At 49.5% G+C, this 23560-nt stretch overlaps 1 protein-coding gene across 1 annotated transcript; it reads left to right on the plus strand.

Annotated features, from left to right (window-relative positions):
* The first annotated feature begins 6933 nt into the window (after positions 1–6933).
* Positions 6934–23520, plus strand: eif4h (eukaryotic translation initiation factor 4h). Its single transcript, XM_080493653.1, has 8 exons — positions 6934–7280; positions 14957–15144; positions 16197–16261; positions 16339–16435; positions 17861–17938; positions 18853–19011; positions 20249–20364; positions 23048–23520. The coding sequence occupies exons 1-8, from the start codon at positions 7216–7218 to the stop codon at positions 23105–23107; spliced, it is 828 nt and encodes a 275-aa protein (XP_080349779.1). The 5' UTR covers positions 6934–7215; the 3' UTR covers positions 23108–23520.
* Positions 23521–23560: the final 40 nt, after the last annotated feature.

Genomic DNA, 23560 nt, shown 5'->3' on the forward strand with positions numbered 1-23560 from the left:
CCTGACCCCTGACCCCGAGGGTCCAGAGAGAGAAGCACAGGACAGAAACTTGTTTGAGATATTTTAGATCTATTCATGCTGTCAGAACTATCAGACACACACACACACACACACACACACACACACACACACACACACACACACACACACACACACACACACACACACACACACACACACACACACACACACACACACACACACACACACACACACAGTTCAGGTGTAGCAGAGTTTAGTCTGAACTTCAGTCGTAGCAGAATCCAGATGTTGACGATCGTTGGTCTTTATAGAAAAACTACTGGGATGAAACTTTTTTATGTTGGAGACTTTTGTAAAGATAAAGAAGAATATTTTCAAAGTGAAATACGTTGTTTGGTTTCAGCCACTGAATCACAAACATGGTCTGACCTCTGACCTCTGACCTCTAACCTCTGACCTCTGACCTCTGACCTCTGACCGCACCTCATCTACACCTCCAATCCAGTGTGACTGTAATCCCACTGTAATCTGGCTTCAATGTGGCTTTAATCTGTATTCTGACTGTAGTCTGACTTTAGTTCGACTGTATTCTAACATCAGTCTGACTTTATTCTGACTGTAGTCTGACTTCATTCTGACTGTAGTCTGACTTTGATGATTGTAACCTGTATTTTGACTGCAATCTGTGTTTATTGTGACTACAATGTTATTCTAATATGAGTTTCATTTGACTTTTTCAGACTTTAATCTCATTGTATTTTTACTAATCTGTAATATGTGTTCTGACGATAATCAGATTTTAAATGGACTATTCTGGCTGTATTCTGACGAAGGTCATGTGATGTGCTCTGGAGGTCATGTGGGGGTCACGTGAAGGTCACGTGGAGGTCACGTGGAGGTCACGTGGAGGTCATGTGGAGGTCACGTGGAGGTCACGTGGAGGTCACGTGGAGGTCATGTGGAGGTCATGTGGAGGTCACGTGGAGGTCACGTGGAGGTCACGTGGAGGTCACGTGGAGGTCATGTGGAGGTCATGTGGAGGTCATGTGGAGGTCACGTGGAGGTCACGTGGAGGTCACGTGGAGGTCACGTGGAGGTCATGTGGAGGTCATGTGGAGGTCATGTGGAGGTCATGTGGAGGTCACGTGGAGGTCATGTGGAGGTCATGTGGAGGTCACGTGGAGGTCATGTGGAGGTCATGTGGAGGTCATGTGGAGGTCATGTGGAGGTCACATGAAGGTGTGTCTGTGGTCCAGCGGCTGAACACAGTAAGTCTTACATTTTGCAGATGATTGATTCTTCTCATGTTTCACCTTGTAAACGACTGACTGAAGCCACCACGAGATTCAAGATGAAACCAAGTGCACTTCACCTGGAGCTTGTCACAACTTTCTCACCTGGCGTCCCACAATGCACTGCTCCAGGAGGCCTTCTTCAGCACAAAGCTCAGCTGGACCCATAGAGAACTCGTTGAGAACCTGGTGTACAACTACAGATAAAAGCAAGTCTTCTGAGGACGATGAGTCGGCACTTTCAATTGTGAGCAGAGGACACACACGTATCCTTACCGGGTCTCCGGGACCGGGTCTCCGGGACCGGGTCTCTGGGATTGGGTCTCTGGGATCAGGGATCGGGTCTATGGGGCCTGGTCTCTAGGACCAGGTGTCTGTGGCCAGGTCTCTGGGCCAGGCCTCTGGGGCCGGGTCTCTAGGACAAGGTCTCTGGGACCAGGTCTCTGGGGCCCGTTAGCAGTTGGTCTATTTGCACTGAGAGCCTTTGGACTGTGTATTTTGTATTAAATGTGTTTGGAGATAAAACCATATTGTGAGCTGATCTTTAAGTCCTGAGACGTGAATAAAGTTTGTTCAGAACCAAAATGTGTTTTGTGTCTTTGTCACACTTCCAGTCCATTTCTGGTCCACATCTGGTCCACTTCTGCTCCACTTCTAGTCCACATCTGGTCCACTTCTGGTCCACTTATGGTCCACTTACAGTCCGCCTCTAGTTCATTTCTGGTCCACTTCTAGTCCACTTCTGGTCCACTTCCGGTCCACTTCTGGTCAACTTAGAGTCTACTTCTTGTTCATTTCCGGTCCACTTCAAGGCCATTTATGGTCAACACTTCTGGTCCACTTCCAGTCCACTTCTAGTTATATTCTGGTCCACTTCTAGTTCATTTCTGGTCCACTTCTGGTCCACTTCTAGTTCACTTCTGGTCCACTTCTGGTCCACTTCAAGTTAACTTCTAGTCCACTTCTGGTCCACTTCTAGTACTCTTCTGGTCCACTCCTAGTTCACTTCGGCTCCACTTCTGGACCACTTCTAGTCCATTTCCGGTCCACTTCTGCTCCACTTCCGGTCCACTTCCAGTTAACTTCTGGTCCATTTCTGGTCCACTTCCAGTTCACTTCTGGTCCACTTCTAGTTCACTTCTGGTCCACTTCCAGTTCACTTCTGGTCCATTTCTGGTCCACTTCCAGTTCACTTCTGGTCCACTTCTAGTTCACTTCTGGTCCACTTCCGGTTCACTTCTGGTCCATTTCTGGTCCACTTCCAGTTCACTTCTGGTCCATGTCCGGTCCACTTCTATTTCAATTCTGGTCCACTTCTAGTTCACTTCTGGTCCATTTCTGGTCCACTTCCAGTTCACTTCTGGTCCATGTCCGGTCCACTTCCAGTTCACTTCTGGTCCATGTCCGGTCCACTTCTATTTAAATTCTGGTCCACTTCTGGTCCACTTCCAGTTCACTTCTGGTCCATTTCTGGTCCACTTCTATTTCAATTCTGGTCCACTTCCAGTTCACTTCTGGTCCACTTCTAGTTCACTTCTGGTCCACTTCTAGTTCACTTCTGTTCCACTTCTGATCCACTTCCGACTCACTCCTGGTTCACTTCTGGTCCACTTCCGGTCCACTTCCGATCCACTTCCTGTAATCCTGCATCAATCTTAACCTCCATCAGTCAACCTCATTCAGTCTGAACCTCCATCAATCTAAACCTCCATCAGTCAACCTCCATCAGGCTACACCTCCATCAGTCTAAACCTCCATCAGTAAAGCTCCATCAGTATATACCTCCATCAGTATATACCTCCATCAGTAAACCTCCATCAGTCTAATATTCGACCGAGAAGTCTCCGTCAGTAAACCTCCATCAGTCTAAACTTTCATCAGTCTGAACCTCCATCAGTCTAAACCTCCATCAGCCTAAACCTCCATCAGTCTGAATCTCCATCAGTAAACCTTCATCAGTCTGAACCTCCATCAGCAAACCTCCATCAGTTTGACCCTCCACCAGTAAACCTTTATCCTTCTAAACCTTCATCAGTCTGAACCTCCATCAGTCTAAACCTACATCAGCCTAAACCTCCATCAGTCAACCTCATTCAGTCTGAACCTCCATCAGGCTACACCTCCATTCGTCTAAAGCTCCATCAGTAAACCTCCATCAGTATATACCTCCATCAGTAAACCTCCATCAGTCTAATATTCGACCGAGAAGAATCCGTCAGTAAACCTCCATCAGTCTAAACATTCATCAGTCTGAACCTCCATCAGTCTAAACCTACATCAGCCTAAACCTACATCAGTAAACCTCTATCAGGCTAACCCTCCATCAGTCCAAAGCTCCATTAGTCTGAACCTCCATCAGTAAACCTCCATCACTCTGAACCTCCATCAGTCTAAACCTCCATCAGTCTAAAACCTCCATCAGTAAACCTCCATCAGTCTGAGTCTCCATCAGTATACCTCCATCAATCTAAACCTCCATTAGTCTGAACCTCCATCAGTAGACCTCCATCACTCTGAACCTCCATCAGTCTAAACCTCCCTTAGTATAAACCCTACATCAGTAAACCTCCATCATTCTAAACCTTCATCAGTAAACCTCCATCAGTCTGAGTCTTCATCAGTACACCTCCATTATTCTAAACCTTCATCAGTAAACCTCCATTATTCTAAACCTTCATTAGTCTGAACCTCCATCAGTCTAAACCTTAATCAGGAAATCTCTGTCAGTAAACCTTCATCAGTCTGAACCTCCATCAGTCTAAACCTCCATCAGCCTAAACCTCCATCAGTCTGAATCTCCATCAGTAAACCTTCATCAGTCTGAACCTCCATCAGCAAACCTCCATCAGTTTGACCCTCCACCAGTAAACCTTTATCCTTCTAAACCTTCATCAGTCTGAACCTCCATCAGTCTAAACCTACATCAGCCTAAACCTCCATCAGTCAACCTCATTCAGTCTGAACCTCCATCAGGCTACACCTCCATTCGTCTAAACCTCCATCAGTAAACCTCCATCAGTATATACCTCCATCAGTAAACCTCCATCAGTCTAATATTCGACCGAGAAGAATCCGTCAGTAAACCTCCATCAGTCTAAACATTCATCAGTCTGAACCTCCATCAGTCTAAACCTACATCAGCCTAAACCTACATCAGTAAACCTCTATCAGGCTAACCCTCCATCAGTCCAAAGCTCCATTAGTCTGAACCTCCATCAGTAAACCTCCATCACTCTGAACCTCCATCAGTCTAAACCTCCATCAGTCTAAAACCTCCATCAGTCTGAGTCTCCATCAGTAGACCTCCATCACTCTGAACCTCCATCAGTCTAAACCTCCCTTAGTATAAACCCTACATCAGTAAACCTCCATCATTCTAAACCTTCATCAGTAAACCTCCATCAGTCTGAGTCTTCATCAGTACACCTCCATTATTCTAAACCTTCATTAGTAAACCTCCATTATTCTAAACCTTCATTAGTCTGAACCTCCATCAGTCTAAACCGCCACCAGTAAACCTCCATCAGTCTAAACCTTCATCAGTCTGAACCTCCATCAGTCTAAACCGCCACCAGTAAACCTACATCAGTCTAAACCTTCATCAGTCTGAACCTCCATCAGTCTAAATCTCCATCAGTCTGAACCTCCACCAGTAAACCTCCATCAGTCAAAACCTCCATCAGCCTAAACCTCCACAGTCTGAATCTCCATCACTAAACCTCCATCAGTAAACCTCCATCAGTCTGAACCTCCATCAGCAAAACTCCATCCATTTGAACCTCCACCAGTAAACCTCCATCCGTCTAAACCTTCATCAGTCTGAACCTCCATCAGTCTAAACCTCCATCAGCCTAAACCTCCATCAGTAAACCTCCATCACTCTGAACCTCCATCAGTCTAAACCTCCCTTAGTCTAAAACCTCCATCAGTAAACCTCCATCAATCTAAACCTCCATTAGTAAACCTCCATCAGTCTAAACCTCCATCAGTCTAAACCTCCATCAGTCTTATCCTCCATCAGTGTGATCCTCCATCAGTACAGTACGATAGGGTAGGGTAGGGTAGGGTGGGGTAGGGTAGGGTATGGTAGGGTAGGGTATGATAGGGTAGGGTAGGGTAGGGTAGGGTAGGGTAGGGTAGGGTAGGGTAGGGTAGGGTAGGGTAGGGTAGGGTATGGTATGGTATGGTAGGGTAGGGTAGGGTATGGTATGGTATGGTATTTTAGGGTAGGGTAGGGTAGGGTAGGGTAGGGTAGGGTACCAGGGGGCAGTGGAGCACCACATTCCATTAACCAGTTCACTAAACAAGCAGTGAGCACGCAGCAGCATGAGAACCAGAGCGGAGGGTTTATAGAGGACATATTTAAATATTGCTGCTTGTCCAGACTGATGATGCTCACTGACCAATCAGCAGACGGCTGCATTGTAGCTCCGCCTCCTGAGACCCTTCCTCAGCGCTAGCTACCTCAACGGAGGGGTGAAGCAAATCGTAGCCTGTGCTCGTGGTTTCTTCTGCACCACCCACAACTTTTTCAGTGGGACACCGTGAAAACCTGTCTCGCCCCGTCCCGGCTGGGACCGCGGCTTTTGGTACTATCAGCAACTTTTGTCAGTGGAAACACACAAAAACCCGAACGGTACAGTACGGAACCATACAGGACCGAAACAGCCCTGGTAAAGACTGTTAATGACATCAGGGCTAACATGGCGGCTCAGAACCGTTCCGTCCTGGTGCTGCTGGATCTTAGCGCTCCTTTGATACAGTCGATCACCACATATTGTTAAATAGACGTCAAACCCTGGTAGGACTCTTTGGCACTGTTCTTAACTGGTTCCCCTCGTCTCTCAGATCCTCCCTTTCATGTCAGTATGGATACTTGCTCCTCAAGAACCCAGAGAATCAAGTGTGGAGTTCCCCAAAGTCCAATTTCAGGTCCAACGTTTTTTAATCTTCAGATGTTGCTGCTTGGGGACGTCATCAGGAGACATCAGCTTTCACAGCTATGCTGATGATACACAGCTGTACAGTGCCATGTCTCCTGAGGACACAGGGCCATGAGACGCCTTTTTAACTGTATTCTAGATTTACAATCATGGATGGCAGAGAACGTCCTCCAGCTCATCAAGGACCAACTGAGGTTTTAGTTCTGGGTCCTGAAGGCCAGAGAGACAGGCTTTTACCGTCACTGCAGGACTTTCTAGTGTCAGGACCAGGACCTGCTGGGTCGGGGTCCCCCATAGCTCCAGGCTGTGGCTCCTCTCAGTGTGGTCGGCCCCCTGGGGTGGTGTTTTCTGTCCTGCATCATCAGGGCCAAACATTCTGACATCACTTTTTATATTTTGATACGGCAGTTGGGGTTGGTGGTGTGTGTGTGTGTGTGCATGTGTGTGTGTGTGTGTGTGTGTGTGTGTGTGTGCATGTGTGTGTGTGCGTGTGTGTGTGTGTGTGTGTGTGTGTGTGTGTGTTATTTCTGTTTCCATAGTATGTGAAGCTTTGTGCTCCCACCTTGTATGAAACGTGCTGCAAAAATAAAGCTTGATTTGATTTGTACTAGTACTGCACTGTAAAGTACAGACACATACTGAGCAGTGGTAACGGGGATTTAATGACACCACACGCCTACATAACCCCCCCCCCCCCCCCAACACTCTCACACTCTCACACACACACACACACACTCACACACACACACACACTCTCACACACACACACACACACACACACACACACACACACACACACACACACACACACACACACACACACACAATATGTGGCAGCATATTTGAAAGAATTTAGTGGAAAATCAGGATAATGTCAGTAAAACTCATAGTAAAACCAAATAAACTGAAGTTTTGGGGTTTTTTATTGCGGCGCTGCGCGGGCAGCTAAACTGGTTCTGCGTGACGTGAAGGACCTCCCCCTCCACACAGCAGCAGTAATGGCGGACTACGACGGCTACGATGAGCGGGACCGGGCCTACGGCAGCTTCGGCAGCGGCAGAGGGTGAGTGTTCTCCCGGGCAGTGGTTCCGCCGCGCTCCGCCACCAACAGGTTCCACCAGAGCGGCGTACCGATTTCCGCCGCGGCCGGGAGCCTGCCGGCCGGGCCCTGCGGCTCCACGCGGCTCGTGCTTTCTAGGCCGGCCGTGCAGCGGCACCGGGTGGCCGGAAACAGCGGCTAGGAAACACCGAGGTCTGTGGAGCTCCGAGGCTAGCGGCTCGCAGTGAGCTAACCGCCTCTAGACCGCTATCGACCCGCAGCCATGTGGCGCCGACCAGCACGGCGGAGATCCGGCCCGGTGGAGGCGGCTGTGGTGCTTCGGCTGCGGCTGCCCGCATGGCTGCAGCAGCATGAGGCTGCAGGTGGACCCGGCCGGTGTCGTCCTCTCAGCCCGGGAAGGTTCTCTGTCTCGCGGCGGGTTTTGGGGAGTTCTCAGGCCGCTCAGTGGGGCAGACAGATTTGAAGAGGTTTGTTTCAAGGTGCAGCACTCGGTCAGAACGGAGGTTCACGGATGTTGGAGAGCCGAAATGACGGAGCTCATTTTATTAAAACCTCTGCAGAGTCTCCAGGAAACCGTCATTAGTGTTTACAGCCTCCTGCGTCACTGTGTGTGTGTGTGTGTGTGTGTGTGTGTGTGTGTGTGTGTGTGTGTGTGTGTGTGTGTGTGTGTGTGTGTGTGTGTGTGTGTGTGTGTGTGTGTGTGTGTGTGTGTGTGTGTGTGTGTGTGTGTGTGTGTGTGTGTGTGTGTGTGTGTAAGACTTTATGCACAACTTGCTGCTCTTCCCCAAGCAGAGTAACGGAACCATCCTCAGCATCTATTGGATCCATGATTAGATCAATAAACACCCGGGATTAATCAGGTTCCATGTTTAAGTAGTTCTCATCACATGACCACGACCAGAACCTCCCATGTTCTCTCACCAAGTCCACTGAGCTCAGAGACTGTGCAGGTGGAACAGAGACTGTGCAGGTGGAACAGAGACTGTGCAGGTGGAACAGAGACTCTGCAGGTGGAACAGAGACTCTGCAGGTGGAACAGAGACTGTGCAGGTGGAACAGAGACTCTGCAGGTGGAACAGAGACTGTGCAGGTGGAACAGAGACTCTGCAATATAAAATGTTATTTATATTTTCACTGAGTATTTTTGTATCAATCAAAATCATGAAATTGAGACTAAAAAATAATGAACTGAAGGGTTAGGGTTAACCCTAACTGACTGCAGCATTGGAGGGAGGGGGGATGGAGGGATGAGGAGGGATGAGAGAGAGGAGGTGGTTGGAGGAGAGATGGAGAGAGAGGAGGTGGTTGGAGGAGAGATGGAGGGATGAGGAGAGATGGAGGGATGAGGAGAGATGGAGGGATGAGAGAGAGAGGAGGTGGTTGGAGGAGAGATGGAGAGAGGAGGAGAGATGGAGGGATGAGGAGAGATGGAGGGATGAGAGAGAGAGGAGGTGGTTGGAGGAGAGAGGAGAGAGAGGAGGTGGTTGGAGGAGAGATGGAGGGATGAGGACATGGTTGGAGGAGAGATGGAGGGATGAGAGAGAGAGGAGAGAGATTTATGTTCTTAAACACAATAAGTTTGTTTACTCAGATTACACTTTTCTTCGCTCAAGTTTGTTTCCTGTGCTCAATTTCACTCTCACACTCAGAACCACCTGGAGAACATTCTCTCTGTGGCTCAGAACCACCTGGAGAACATTCTCTCTGTGGCTCAGAACCACCTGGAGAACATTCACACTGTGGCTCAGAACCACCTGGAGAACATTCTCTCTGTGGCTCAGAACCACCTGGAGAACATTCACACTGTGGCTCAGAACCACCTGGAGAACATTCACACTGTGGCTCAGAACCACCTGGAGAACATTCTCTCTGTGGCTCAGAACCACCTGGAGAACATTCTCTCTGTGGCTCAGAACCACCTGGAGAACATTCTCTCTGTGGCTCAGAACCACCTGGAGAACATTCTCTCTGTGGCTCAGAACCACCTGGAGAACATTCTCTCTGTGGCTCAGAACCACCTGGAGAACATTCACACTGTGGCTCAGAACCACCTGGAGAACATTCTCTCTGTGGCTCAGAACCACCTGGAGAACATTCACACTGTGGCTCAGAACCACCTGGAGAACATTCTCTCTGTGGCTCAGAACCACCTGGAGAACATTCACACTGTGGCTCAGAACCACCTGGAGAACATTCTCTGTGTGGCTCAGAACCACCTGGAGAACATTCACACTGTGGCTCAGAACCACCTGGAGAACATTCTTTCTGTGGCTCAGAACCACCTGGAGAACATTCTTTCTGTGGCTCAGAACCACCTGGAGAACATTCTCTCTGTGGCTCAGAACCACCTGGAGAACATTCATCCACTCATTGACCTCGAACTCCTTTAACTTCATTAAAGTACTCAAGCTGAATTTAGCAGTGTTACTTTCCAGAAAAGACTTGGTCAGTTAGATGGTTCATGTTTCCTTTACCAAAGACGTCACTGTGAGCGGCTCTGACTCTGGTGTTAGTGAGCGGCTCTCACTCTGGTGTTAGTGAGCGGCTCTCACTCTGGTGTTAGTGAGCTGCTCTCACTCTGGCGTTAGTGAGCTGCTCTGACTCTGGCGTTAGTGAGCTGCTCTCACTCTGGTGTTAGTGAGCGGCTCTCACTCTGGCGTTAGTGAGCTGCTCTCACTCTTGTGTTAGTGAGCTGCTCTCACTCTTGTGTTAGTGAGCTGCTCTCACTCTGGTGTTAGTGAGCTGCTCTCACTCTGGTGTTAGTGAGCTGCTCTGACTCTGGCGTTAGTGAGCTGCTCTGACTCTGGTGTTAGTGAGCTGCTCTCACTCTGGCGTTAGTGAGCTGCTCTCACTCTGGTGTTAGTGAGCTGCTCTCTCAGTTTAATGTAGTTTTATAGAGTTGCCAGACTCCTGATCCTTCCAGTGAAAACCCAGTAAGACTCACTGTAAACGGGCCTTAACATGTCGGGGGAAAACAGCCGATCTGGCAACCGCAGCCCCCAGAGTGGCTCCACCGCCTACGTCATCAACATGTGAAGCATCACGACTAAAACAAGGAGAAGACAGCAGCTCTACCTCAGACTCTGTCTCACCATTAGTACTTCATCTTGGTATGGTTACAGTACTTTCTGGACGACAGGCCACTACTCTTATATTTTACTTGCTCTGAGGACGACTCGGCTTTTTAAGGGTTAACGAGCTTCATGCTGCTGAAACTGGTTGATGCGTTCAGGGGCATCACGTAACTCCAGAGCTCGTACATACATATTGAAAAACTAGTTTATTTTTGGAACTATGAATGTAGAACTATGAATGTAGAACTATGAACTGAACTAGTTCATATTAAAATTTGTGAACTGAACTTTGAACTGGTTCATGTAGAAAGTGAACCTTCCCAACACTGCCTGTCAATCACTCTAGTGTGGGGAGGAGGGGGGGGGGGGCACCTGGCACACCTGAGAGCAGCATGAGACCCCGAGAGTAGGAGGGGGGGGATGAGGTGGTTTTGATTATTTATTTTGGAGATTTACAATCTCTTTTCATAATACAATTTCAATTTTAAATATTCTTAAGAAATAAGTTTATTTATCTTTAAAAGGGTATACTTGCATTATTATACCATTATTAATACATTAGTGGAAAAATGGTATCAAAAAGGCAATATTATCGTTTATCACAATCCTTTCTGGGACAATTTATCGTCCAGCAGAATTGGTTGTCGTGACAGGCCTAGCTGGAGGGACACCTTACAATCCAAGGCCAACTGTCCCATGAAGACAGGTTCCTGTCTCTGGAGGGTCACCGGGACAAATTGTAGGTCCAGTTGATAATGAACGAACCAAATATGTTCTGGTTATTTAAAGGCACATAACTGAAGCAACACCAAGATGTATACTAGGGCGGGGCCAAACAACGAATTCATCGATTTATAATTTGTAGCAAAATTGGATTTTAATTGTGCAAAACGGGGGGGGGGGGGGGGGGGTTGGTGGAACAGCCTGAACACAGGCAGTACTGTAGCTGCTGAAGCCAGGTGACGTAGCAGCAGCTCCAACAAGCCTCCAGACGGTCAGTCTGAGAAACTTGCTGAAAGACGTCTAAGTTCTGTGGACAGTAGAACCTTGGACGAGGAACCCGCTAAGAGCAGACAAATAGTGGAGCACAGAGGTTTTAACTGGTAACGCACCTTAACGAGGGACAGCCTCCAGCAGGGGGCGCTGCTGTGAACTTTACTCCAGTCAAACAATCTGCTGCAAAACTCTCCGATCAGCCCCACGAACCACCGGCAGGAGGTTCTACAGGAGTTCTAGGAACCACCGGCAGGAGGTTCTACAGGAGTTCTAGGAACCACCGGCAGGAGGTTCTACAGGAGTTCTAGGAACCACCGGCAGGAGGTTCTACAGGAGTTCTAGGATTTATTTGACATTTCATTGTATTTTGCAGCAGAATGTTTCATTAAAATGGACTTTATGTTGAGATTGTAATCATTTTCAGTACGAAGTGTTTGATGTGGTAAAGGTGGAGATCACCTCCTCCTGTCCACTGGGACCACAACAAAGGGGACTGCAGGGACTCTCTGTGCTCCTTCAAGTTACATTAAATCTTATTTAATAATTATCTGCTATGCATCTTCTATACATGTGTATATATGTATTTATTGTATACATTAGGGCTGGGCGATTTGGCCTAGAAAAAAAACGAAGATTAAAAAACAAAACTAAAATCTAGTTTTGATTTGATTTTAGATTTTTTTTGTGCACCATTGTTTTGCGAGACGATATTTTGTGGCACCTTGCTGCCAAAGTATAACGTTGTTGTGGCGGCCCGCGATTGAACTGTACGTCCAACACGCAAAGTAAGAGTAAACGTTGTGTTTACTTACTTTGGTAAGTTCGTGTACTTTAAAGGTTTGTTGGCTGGAAGGACGGGACATGACACATCTTTTGCAAGTCGTATAATTTCAGTGGACAATAGTTTCACTTTTACGGTAGACAACATTGGGAATTGGCTCGATAAGTACATCTTTTCTACTAATCAATCCGTAAAAGATGAGCTTTTATTTTGACATCACCCAATAGGCAAACCATGTCAGGACAGCCCACAGAAAACCCTCTTCCCTCCTGGTTACCCACCCACAACTAATAAACCAAACTAGATGAATACTGTCCTGTACCACATTCAACTATACATTGATCATGAAAGGAAACTTCCACAAATATCAGTATTAATTGATTTCTAACAGAAGTGGCAGTGCCATAAAAAAATAAATACAAATTTAAGTACTCTGTATCGGTGAGTACTCAAATGCAAGTACTCATACTAGGGACGTCCCGGTCACACTTTTCTGCCCCCGATACCGATCCGATTTTTCAGAATTGAGTATCGGCCGATACCGATACTTTCCCGATCCGATACTCACATTGCTATTGCACAGATACTCAATAGAGTATTTTAGGAGTAACTAAGATGTCTGGAGCTAAAAGTACTACTGGCAGAAGCTTTGTTTACCTAGAAATTATTGTTGAATCAGAATTCTTCTCAGAACGACTTCAGAACTTATTTAAACTTGATTCAGTCAGAAGAACCAAACAGTTCCACTCTGCAGTCTTGTTTCTCTTATTTATCTTAACTTAAACTACTTCTCCTGCATTTTGTGGCAAATAAAAAGAATTAAAAATGAAACCCAGAGAATCAGTTTGACTAACATATAAAGTATAAAACACTACAACATAAACAGTATTCAGTAAAACCAATCAGAAGAACCCAGTTGCCTGTAGGGGGCGCTGTGACTCACCAAACAACAAGAACACAGAAGAAGACAGACCACATAGAAATATAGAAGTAGACTCCTGCACATAAACACAAACTACTATATATAACTCTAGTTTTATAGGTCTATGGCCCCGCTCCGCCTGCTTCTAGCTTCTGCAGCTCCACCCGAGCTTCTAGTCCCTGATTGTTGTGGTTATTAGGTGACGTAGCGGGGAGGAGGGGGGGGGGGGGGGGCATTACGTCATCTTTTGTCCACGGATGATGGTCTTTGCTGAGCGTACTCCACCGCATGTTTACTTTTTAGATTTCTTATCAGATTAGTTGTGTTAAACGAAGCTCTGGTGCTCCACCTCTCGGGACTGTGGTGAAGCTCTGGTGCTCCACCTCTCAGGACTGTGGTGAAGCTCTGGCGCTCCACCTCTCGGGACTGTGGTGAAGCTCTGCTGCTCCACCTCTCGGGACTGTGGTGAAGCAAATAGTCCAACGGCACTTTACGGCAGGTCGCACACGGGGCTCGCTTTACGGCAGCTGACTGGGAAAAGTTTTTTATTTAATTTTTTTAGATCGGCGGGGTGATCGGCTGGATTTGCCGATTCCCGATCACTTACAAATCACCAATATCGGCCCCGATCCGATATCTACCGATCTGATCGGGACATCTCTAACTCATACACTACTCATTTTGAAAAAAAAGTGGTATCGGTGCAACCCTAGTTTTGGATCGTTACGTTACGTTGTGGATCGTTATGTTATGTTATTGATCATTACGTCATGGATCGTTGCGTTACGTTATGGATCATTACGTTGTGGATCGTTACGTTCTGGATCATTACATTATGTTGTGTTATGTTTTGGATCGTTACATTACGATCGTCACATTACGTTATGGATTGTTGCGTTGTGGATCATTACGTTACGTTGTGTTACATTTTGGATCATTACGTTATTGATCATTACATTATGGATCGTTGCGTTACGTTAGGGATCGTTATGTTATGGATCGTTACATTACGTTATGGCTCGTTACATTACTTTATGGATCGTTGCGTTATGGATCATTACATTACGTTATGGATCGTTGCATTACGTTATAGATCGTTACGTTGTGTTTTATGTTTTGGATGGTTACGTGACGTTATGGATCGTTACATTGCGTTGTGTTATGTTTTGGATGGTTACGTGACGTTATGGATCGTTACATTGTGTTATGTTTTGGATGGTTACGTGACGTTATGGATCGTTACATTGCGTTGTGTTATGTTTTGGATGGTTACGTGACGTTATGGAACGCCCACAGAAGTGAGCACAGGGTGTAGATGGATGCGGTCTTGTCGCAGACAGTGCAGAAATCATAAGGTGGCGGACGGAGAGGAGCTGCACAGCAGCATCATTATTCACGTCTCTAAAATTAATCTGACACCACAACGTCTGAAACCGCTAAAATACCTGGGCTGGACCTGATTATTGGAATATTCAGTGTCCCTCAGCTTGAAATTTACCAGGAGAACCTGTCTGTTGTCCTCGTCAGGCAGGTTGTCCTCATTAAGGTGTGTTAACAGGTAACATGTGTCGCTGCACAGTGACGTGTCCAGTACAGGGGGTCACTCTTACCGTGTCCTCACAGGTTCTACTGTAATCGTCCCCATACCTGGAATGACGCCCCAGAAGGGAAGAAAGTCTGTCCTCTCTGTCCTCTCTCCTGTGTTAAGATGTGGAGATGAAGGGTTTATGATCAGATCAGACTTTATTAATCCCACGGGGTGAAACTCCCAATGTTGAGATGGAGCAGGATAACTACAATAAAGACCTGTTTGTCTCTGCCTCCTCCTCCTCCTGTCTCCTCCGTCTCTGCCTCCTCCTCCTGTCTCTGCCTCCTCCTCCTGTCTCTGCTTCCTCCTCCTCTGCAGGCCCCGTGGTGGAGGTGGTCCCGGAGGTCCCAGGAAGCAGAAGGAATTGCCGTCGGATCCTCCGTTCACGGCGTACGTTGGAAATCTGCCGTTCAACACAGTTCAGGGCGACATTGATATCATCTTCAAAGAGCTCAACCTCCGCAGCGTCCGATTGGTCCGAGACAAAGAGACAGACAAGTTCAAAGGTCAGGCCAGGTGGCGGTGCTGAAGCTTCCCGTCTTTGGGGCGCGTTGTCCTTCCTGTCTGGTTCAGGGCGTCCTCTTCCTGTCTGGAGCGGGGCGTCCTCTTCCTGTCCGGGGCTGGGCGTCCTCTTCCTGTCTGGGGGTGGGCGTCCTCTTCCTGTCTGGGGCTGGGCGTCCTCTTCCTGTCTGGAGCGGGGCGTCCTCTTCCTGTCTGGGGGTGGGCGTCCTCTTCCTGTCTGGGGGTGGGCGTCCTCTTCCTGTCTGGGGGTGGGCGTCGTCTTCCTGTCTGGAGCGGGGCGTCCTCTTCCTGTCTGGGGGTGGGCGTCCTCTTCCTGTCTGGAGCGGGGCGTCCTCTTCCTGTCTGGGGGTGGGCGTCCTCTTCCTGTCTGGGGGTGGGCGTCCTCTTCCTGTCTGGAGCGGGGCGTCCTCTTCCTGTCTGGGGGTGGGCGTCCTCTTCCTGTCTGGAGCGGGGCGTCCTCTTCCTGTCTGGGGGTGGGCGTCCTCTTCCTGTCTGGGGGTGGGCGTCCTCTTCCTGTCTGGAGCGGGGCGTCCTCTTCCTGTCTGGGGCTGGGCGTCCTCTTCCTGTCTGGGGCTGGGCGTCCTCTTCCTGTCTGGGGCTGGGCGTCCTCTTCCTGTCTGGGGGTGGGCGTCCTCTTCCTGTCTGGGGCTGGGCGTCCTCTTCCTGTCTGGGGGTGGGCGTCCTCTTCCTGTCTGGGGCGGGGCGTCCTCTTCCTGTCTGGGGCGGGGCGTCCTCTTCCTGTCTGGGGCGGGGTGTCCTCTTCCTGTCTGGGGGTGGGCGTCCTCTTCCTGTCTGGAGCGGGGCGTCCTCTTCCTGTCTGGGGCGGGGCGTCCTCTTCCTGTCTGGGGGTGGGCGTCCTCTTCCTGTCTGGGGGAGGGCGTCCTCTTCCTGTCTGGGGGAGGGCGTCCTCTTCCTGTCTGGGGGAGGGTGGGCGTCCTCTTCCTGTCTGGGGGAGGGTGGGCGTCCTCTTCCTGTCTGGGGGAGGGTGGGTGTCTTCCCTCCAGCAGGCGGCGCTCTGATGTGTCGATTCTTTCAGGTTTCTGTTATGTGGAGTTTGACGATCTGGAATCTCTAAAAGAAGCTCTGACGTACGACGGTGCCGTGAGTATCGCACACGCCTTTTATCCCTCAGCTGTGTGACCTCACCCTCCATCTAACATGACCTCTGACCCCCGCAGCTGTTGGGCGAAAGGTCGCTGAGGGTCGACATCGCAGAGGGACGAAGGCAAGAGCGAGGTGGAGGCGGCTTCGGCTTCAGGAAAGACGAAGGCAGAGGTACGAAGCCCACGAACATGACGTCGACCAGATGGACACGACTTAGACCAAATGGACATGATGTAGATAACGTAGACCAGATGGACTTGGCGTAGACAACGTAGACGTCGTAGACATGATGGACACGACGTAGACGCGCGACAGGAGACACAATGTCAACGATATGTAAATGCTACGGTGATCGGTGTTGTCACCTTCTGTCCTCTCCCGTCTTCTGTTCTGTCATTTATTCTTCTGTCCTCTCCCGTCTTCTGTTCTGTCATTTATTCTTCTGTCCTCTCCCGTCTTCTGTTCTGTCATTTATTCTTCTGTCCTCTCCCGTTTTCTGTCCTCTCGTTTATTCTTTTGCCCTCTCTCGTCGTCTTCTGTCCTCTCATTTCTTCTTCTGTCCTCTCTCGTCGTCTTCTGTCCTCTCATTTCTTCTGTCCTCTCCCGTCTTCTTCTGTCCTCTCGTTTATTCTTTTGTCCTCTCTCGTCGTCTTCTGTCCTCTCATTTCTTCTTCTGTCGTCTTCTGTCCTCTCTAGACATCTTCTGTCTTCTCCCGTCTTCTTGTATTCTCTCCTCTTCTTCTGTTCCCTCCTCTTCTTCTGTCCTCTCATCCTCTTATTCTTCTGTCCTCTTCCATCTTCCGTCCTCTCTCATCATCTTCTGCCTTCTCCCGTCTTCTTCTGTCCTCTCCCAATTTATTCTGTCCTCTAATTTGTTCTTCTGTCCTCTTCCATTTTCTGTCCTCTTGTTTCGTCTTTTGTCCTGTCTCGTCTTCTTCCTTCTTCTGTCTTCTCATTTCTTCTGTCCTCTTCTGTCCTCTTGTTTCTTATTTTGTCCTATCTTGTCTTCTTCTGTTCTATCTTGTCTTCTGTCCTCTCCCGTCTTCTTCTGTTTTCTACCGTCTTCTTCTTGTCTTCTCGGCTCATTTCTTCTTCTGTCCTCTTCCATCTTGTGTCCTCTTGTTTCTTCTTCTGTCCTATCTCGTCTTCCTCTGTCCTTACCCGTCTCCTGTCTTCTTCTGTCCTCTCTCGTCTTTTATCCTCTCCTATCTTCCTCTGTCCTCTCCCATCTTCTTCTGTCCCCTCTCGATTTCTGTCCTCTCTCATCTTCTTCTGTCCTCTCTCGTCGTCTTCTGCCCACCCTGTATCACCTGTCTTGAGGTGCTCTTTCTAACACGCTGAGAGGAAGAAGACTCCTCTTCCTCCTTCATTCTTATCCTTCTAAGCCCCGCCCCATTTCCTTGTGACTGCTGTGAGGTCCCTACCTGTTGACCTTTGACCTCCAGCTGCCACGTCTCTAACATCTCTGATTGGCTGATGGATGACTAACAAGCTCCACCTCTGAAGTGCTGCTCTCCCAGCTCCTTCCAGAGGGGGGCGCCGCCGGCTCCTGTCCCCGTCGTTAAACCCCCCACCCCCCACTCCTGTCCTCTGCAGGACGAGGAGCTCCCCGAGGAGGAGGAGGAGGAGGAGGAGGACACGACTCGAAGGACGACTACGATCAGCAGGGCGGAGGTGCGGTCAGACAGCTGGCCAATCAGTGCTGCTGGCTGAGCCGCAGCCAATCAGAGGCCTGCAGAGCTTGAGTGTGGGAGATGATTGACAGGTTGAGTCAGAGGTCAGGAAATGTGGATAAGGAAAACGGAACGTCGTAGGTTCAGGTCGTGTCAAGTGTGATCAGTCTCAAACATAACTCACCTGGACCTCAGGTGACCCCGCCCCCTGAAACATAATGTACCTGAACCAGAATATTGCCCCGCCCCCTGAAACATAATGTACCTGAACCAGAATATTGCCCCGCCCCCTGAAACATAATGTACCTGAACCAGAATATTGCCCCGCCCCTGAAACATAATGTACCTGAACCAGAATATTGCCCCGCCCCTGAAACATAATGTACCTGAACCAGAATATTGCCCCGCCCCCTGAAACATAATGTACCTGAACCAGAATATTGCCCTGCCCCCTGAAACATAATGTGCCTGAACCAGAATATTGCCCCGCCCCCTGAAACATAATGTACCTGAACCAGAATATTGCCCCGCCCCCTGAAACATAATGTACCTGAACCAGAATATTGCCCCGCCCCCTGAAACAACATAATGTACCTGAACCAGAATATTGCCCCGCCCCCTGAAACATAATGTACCTGAACCAGAATATTGCCCCGCCCCCTGAAACATAATGTACCTGAACCAGAATATTGCCCCGCCCCCTGAAACAACATAATGTACCTGAACCAGAATATTGCCCCGTCCCCTGAAACATAATGTACCTGAACCAGAATATTGCCCCGCCCCCTGAAACAACACACCTGAACTACAGTATGGCTCCGTCTGCTGAAACATAACACATCTGGACCAAAGTAGGGCCCCGCCCCCTGAAAGTGTGATCTATCATGCTTGTTACTCACCTGTCCATCTCCACAGGTTTCAGGAGTGACGACTACATGGGGGGGCGGAGTCGAGGCGACGGCGGTCGCCCCGGCGACAGAAGGGGTGACCCCAGAGCAGGAGGCGGCATGGGGGCTCGCTTCAGAGAGGGGACCCCCCGTGGAGGATCGACAGACTTCAAGGAGCCGTCTGAAGGTCAGTTCAGGAACACAGCAGCAGAACCTCTGGAGAACCTCTGGAGGATGCATGATGAGATGCTTTAGCACCTGTTTACATGACAACAGTTTAAAGGGACAACGCTTGTTGTGTTTTGGGGTCAGTTTACATGCTTCTCTGAGCCTCTGAAAACACAATTTGTTGACGCTTCAACTCGGTATCCATGGAAACGCTGGTCCTGCTCACCCCAGCTTTAGCAACCAGCAGTTCTGCACATGCTCAGTAGAGACCATCAGAACAAAGTTTCCTCCGTGGTGTCATGACTCCCAGTCCAAATCCTCCTGGACTGGGTAGTTTTATTTTGACAGTCACCATAATAACAATCCAACTTGGTGGTTTTATTTTGACAGTCACCGTAATAACAATCCAACTTGGTGGTTTTATTTTGACAGTCACCGTAATAACAATCCAACTTGGTGGTTTTATTTTGACAGTCACCGTAATAACAATCCAACTTGGTGGTTTTATTTTGACAGTCACCATAATAACAGTCCAACTTGGTGGTTTTATTTTGACAGTCACCATAATAACAGTCCAACTTGGTGGTTTTATTTTGACAGTCACCGTAATAACAATCCAACTTGGTGGTTTTATTTTGACAGTCACCGTAATAACAATCCAACTTGGTGGTTTTATTTTGACAGTCACCATAATAACAGTCCAACTTGGTGGTTTTATTTTGACAGTCACCATAATAACAGTCCAACTTGGTGGTTTTATTTTGACAGTCACCGTAATAACAATCCAACTTGGTGGTTTTATTTTGACAGTCACCATAATAACAGTCCAACTTGGTGGTTTTATTTTGACAGTCACCATAATAACAGTCCAACTTGGTGGTTTTATTTTGACAGTCACCGTAATAACAATCCAACTTGGTGGTTTTATTTTGACAGTCACCATAATAACAGTCCAACTTGGTGGTTTTATTTTGACAGTCACCATAATAACAGTCCAACTTGGTGGTTTTATTTTGACAGTCACCATAATAACAATCCAACTTGGTCGTCTGTCCACTAGAGTGTGTGTGTGTGTGTGTGTGTGTGTGTAGGGGGGGGGGGGGGGGGGACCAACATGAGAACTACATTGTTTTCACAGTTCCTGTCGTTGCCGTGGAAATGAAAAAGCAGAATGGAGGTCTTTTCAGGAGTTTGGATGTTTGGAGTGTGAGAAGTCCCTCATTGAAACTGTTGTTTGTTTGTTTGTTTACCCGCAGCGGAGCGCGCACAGCGTCCCAGACTGCAGCTGAAGCCTCGCACCGTCTCCGAGCCGCTCAACCAGGTCGCCAACCCCAACTCCGCCATCTTCGGCGGGGCCAAGCCCCGAGAGGAGGTGATCACCCCGGACAAACCCTAACGACTGATGGGGGGGCGGGGTCACAGCTTTCACCACACTGGACGCCACTCCTCGCTTTCCTCACACACACACACACACACACACACACACACACACACACACACACACACACACAGACGGCGAGTGGACGCCACCCTCCTCTTCGTCTTTCTCTTCTTTGCCTTGTTCTCTCTAGTTCTTCTCTCCTCTTGCTCTTCTCTTCTCTTCTCTTGCTCTTCTCTCCTCTTGCTCTTCTCTCCTCTTGCTCTTCTCTCCTCTTCTCTTCTCTTCTCTTGCTCTTCTCTCCTCTTGCTCTTCTCTTCTCTTGCTCTTCTCTTCTCTCCTCTTCTCTCCTCTTGCTCTTCTCTTCTCTCGTCTTGCTCTTCTCTCCTCTTGCTCTTCTCTCCTCTTGCTCTTCTCTTCTCTCCTCTTCTCTCCTCTTGCTCTTCTCTTCTCTCGTCTTGCTCTTCTCTCCTCTTCTCTTCTCTTGCTCTTCTCTCCTCTCCTCTTCTCTCCTCTTGCTCTTCTCTCCTCCTGCTCTTCTCTCCTCTTGCTCTTCTCTTCTCTCCTCCTGCTCTTCTCTCCTCTTCTCTCCTCTTGCTCTTCTCTCCTCTTCTCTCCTCTTGCTCTTCTCTTCTCTCGTCTTGCTCTTCTCTCCTCTTCTCTCCTCTTGCTCTTCTCTCCTCCTGCTCTTCTCTCCTCTTGCTCTTCTCTTCTCTCCTCCTGCTCTTCTCTCCTCTTCTCTCCTCCTGCTCTTCTCTCCTCTTGCTCTTCTCTTCTCTCCTCCTGCTCTTCTCTCCTCTTCTCTCCTCTTGCTCTTCTCTCCTCTTCTCTCCTCTTGCTCTTCTCTTCTCTCCTCCTGCTCTTCTCTCCTCTTCTCTCCTCTTGCTCTTCTCTCCTCTTCTCTCCTCTTGCTCTTCTCTTCTCTCCTCCTGCTCTTCTCTTCTCTCCTCTTCTCTTGCTGATTTTGAGCAGACTATTTATTCTCACTGAACATGAACACGGCTCAATAATAAACCTGTAAACACTGTCAGCTGCTCGTCAATGCATGGCCACGCCCCCTTTGTCCTGTAGCCACACCCCTTCTTGTGCTGGGTCCAAGGTCACCCAGCTGTTAGTGTTGTTGTTTTGGAAACCCCACCCCCTCACTCTCCCGTGGTAAGTCGTTGCCGTGGTGACTCACCGATCGATTCCGATTGCTCGTCGTCCTAAGTGGGCGGTGCTTACGAGACGGGTAGTCTCCGCCCTTCAGGTAGCTGACGGGAAGTGACGGTGCGCTCGTCATCGGGATGTCGGACTTTGTTCAGAAACACGTGCAAAAGGAAATCGGAGGTCACAGGGGCGTGGCCTACAGTCAGCTGCTTTTCTGATTGGCTCGTGAATCAATGTTGCTTTTTCTGCTTCTTTTTCCAATCAAACTGTCCTCTACTCATTTCAGTGAAGTAATCCGTCAGAGGTGTATTTGTTTCCCGTGTGTAGTTGTGTCTTTTAACCATCCAGGTTTACAACACGCTCGCCGCAAGAAAACGTTTTCATTCCTCCTCCGGCCACAAGGGGGCCAAAGTTTACCATCGTCTGACAAATTCTCCCCAGAACTGTTGCTGCGGTTTCCAACAGCAGCGACCCCCTACGGTTCTCTTTTAAAAGATCATTCTGCCCTGAAGGTGGCGCTAGCAGTGCTTTACCTGGAACAAGTTTATTTCTAAAGTTTTTGTGAAAGTGGATGACTTGTTCTCCGCCGTGCCCGGCGTGGGGCGAGTCGTTCTCCACGGTGCCCGGCGTGGAGCGAGTCGTTCTCCACGGTGCCCGGCGTGGGGCGAGTCGTTCTCCACGGTGCCCGGCGTGGGGCGAGTCGCTCTCCACGGTGCCCGGCGTGGAGCGAGTCGTTCTCCACGGTGCCCGGCGTGGGGCGAGTCGTTCTCCACGGTGCCCGGCGTGGGGTGAGTCGCTCTCCGCCGTGCCCGGCGTGGAGCGAGTCGCTCTCCACGGTGCCCGGCGTGGGGCGAGTCGTTCTCCGCCGTGCCCGGCGTGGAGCGAGTCGCTCTCCACGGTGCCCGGCGTGGAGCGAGTCGCTCTCCACGGTGCCCGGCGTGGGGTGAGTCGCTCTCCACGGTGCCCGGCGTGGGGTGAGTCGCTCTCCACGGTGCCCGGCGTGGGGTGAGTCGTTCTCCACGGTGCCCGGCGTGGGGCGAGTCGTTCTCCACGGTGCCCGGCGTGGGGTGAGTCGCTCTCCACGGTGCCCGGCGTGGGGCGAGTCGTTCTCCGCCGTGCGAGTCGCTCTCCGCCGTGCCCGGCGTGGAGCGAGTCGCTCTCCGCCGTGCCCGGTGTGGGGCGAGTCGTTCTCCACGGTGCCCGGCGTGGGGCGAGTCGTTCTCCACGGTGCCCGGCGTGGGGCGAGTCGCTCTGGAGTCTGGCGGTGTGTGTTCCGCTGGCGGTGTGTGTTCCGCTGGCGGTGTGTGTTCTCCTGGCGGTGTGTGTTCCGCTGGCGGTGTGTGATCTCCTGGCGGTGTGTGTTCCGCTGGCGGTGTGTGTTCTCCTGGCGGTGTGTGTTCTGCTGGCGGTGTGTGTTCTCCTGGCGGTGTGTGTTCTCCTGGTTCTTGAAGTGTGACTGTGTGAAGGAAAAGGAATGACGTAGTTTCTCTTCTTGTCCTCCACCTCTGCCTCCTCCCGTCTCCTTAAGACCGCGGACCAGAAGGCGGAGCGAGCTCGCGGAGGCGCCCCCGCGGAGGACGAGCAATGAGGGGGGGTCCGAGCGAGTCACGTTTGATTTGAGCGCCGCAGGCGGACCGGCTCCAGGTCCAGGTCCCGGTTTTCAGGATCAGGTCTGTGGCGGGTCGAGCGCTTTCGCTCTGCGTCGCTTTCACACCTACGTGTTTGTCTTTTTTTTTTTTTTTTTTTTTTTTCCTTTGTCATGATTCTTAATGAGCTCCACATGACGCGTCTGTTTTAACCTTGTTTTCTTCCACTGTTCATGGCAATAAAAGTGTGGTGATGGATTCAGGCGCTCCACTTCAAGTCAAAGAATAAAGATGAACGCTCGTTCTGCTCGGCCTCGTTTGTCTTCGTTTCTCTGCCTGCAACTAAAAACCATTTCCTGTTTCTTTGTGTAAAAAGGTGTTTTTCTACATTAAAACAGTATTTAAAGGGTTAAACACATCCGCGTCTGTTTGTTTATAGTGTGTGTGTGTGTGTG

The sequence above is a fragment of the Lipophrys pholis genome (genome assembly GCF_963383615.2).
Source record: "Lipophrys pholis genome assembly, contig: SCAFFOLD_46, whole genome shotgun sequence".
NCBI classification, from domain to species: Eukaryota; Metazoa; Chordata; class Actinopteri; order Blenniiformes; family Blenniidae; genus Lipophrys; species Lipophrys pholis.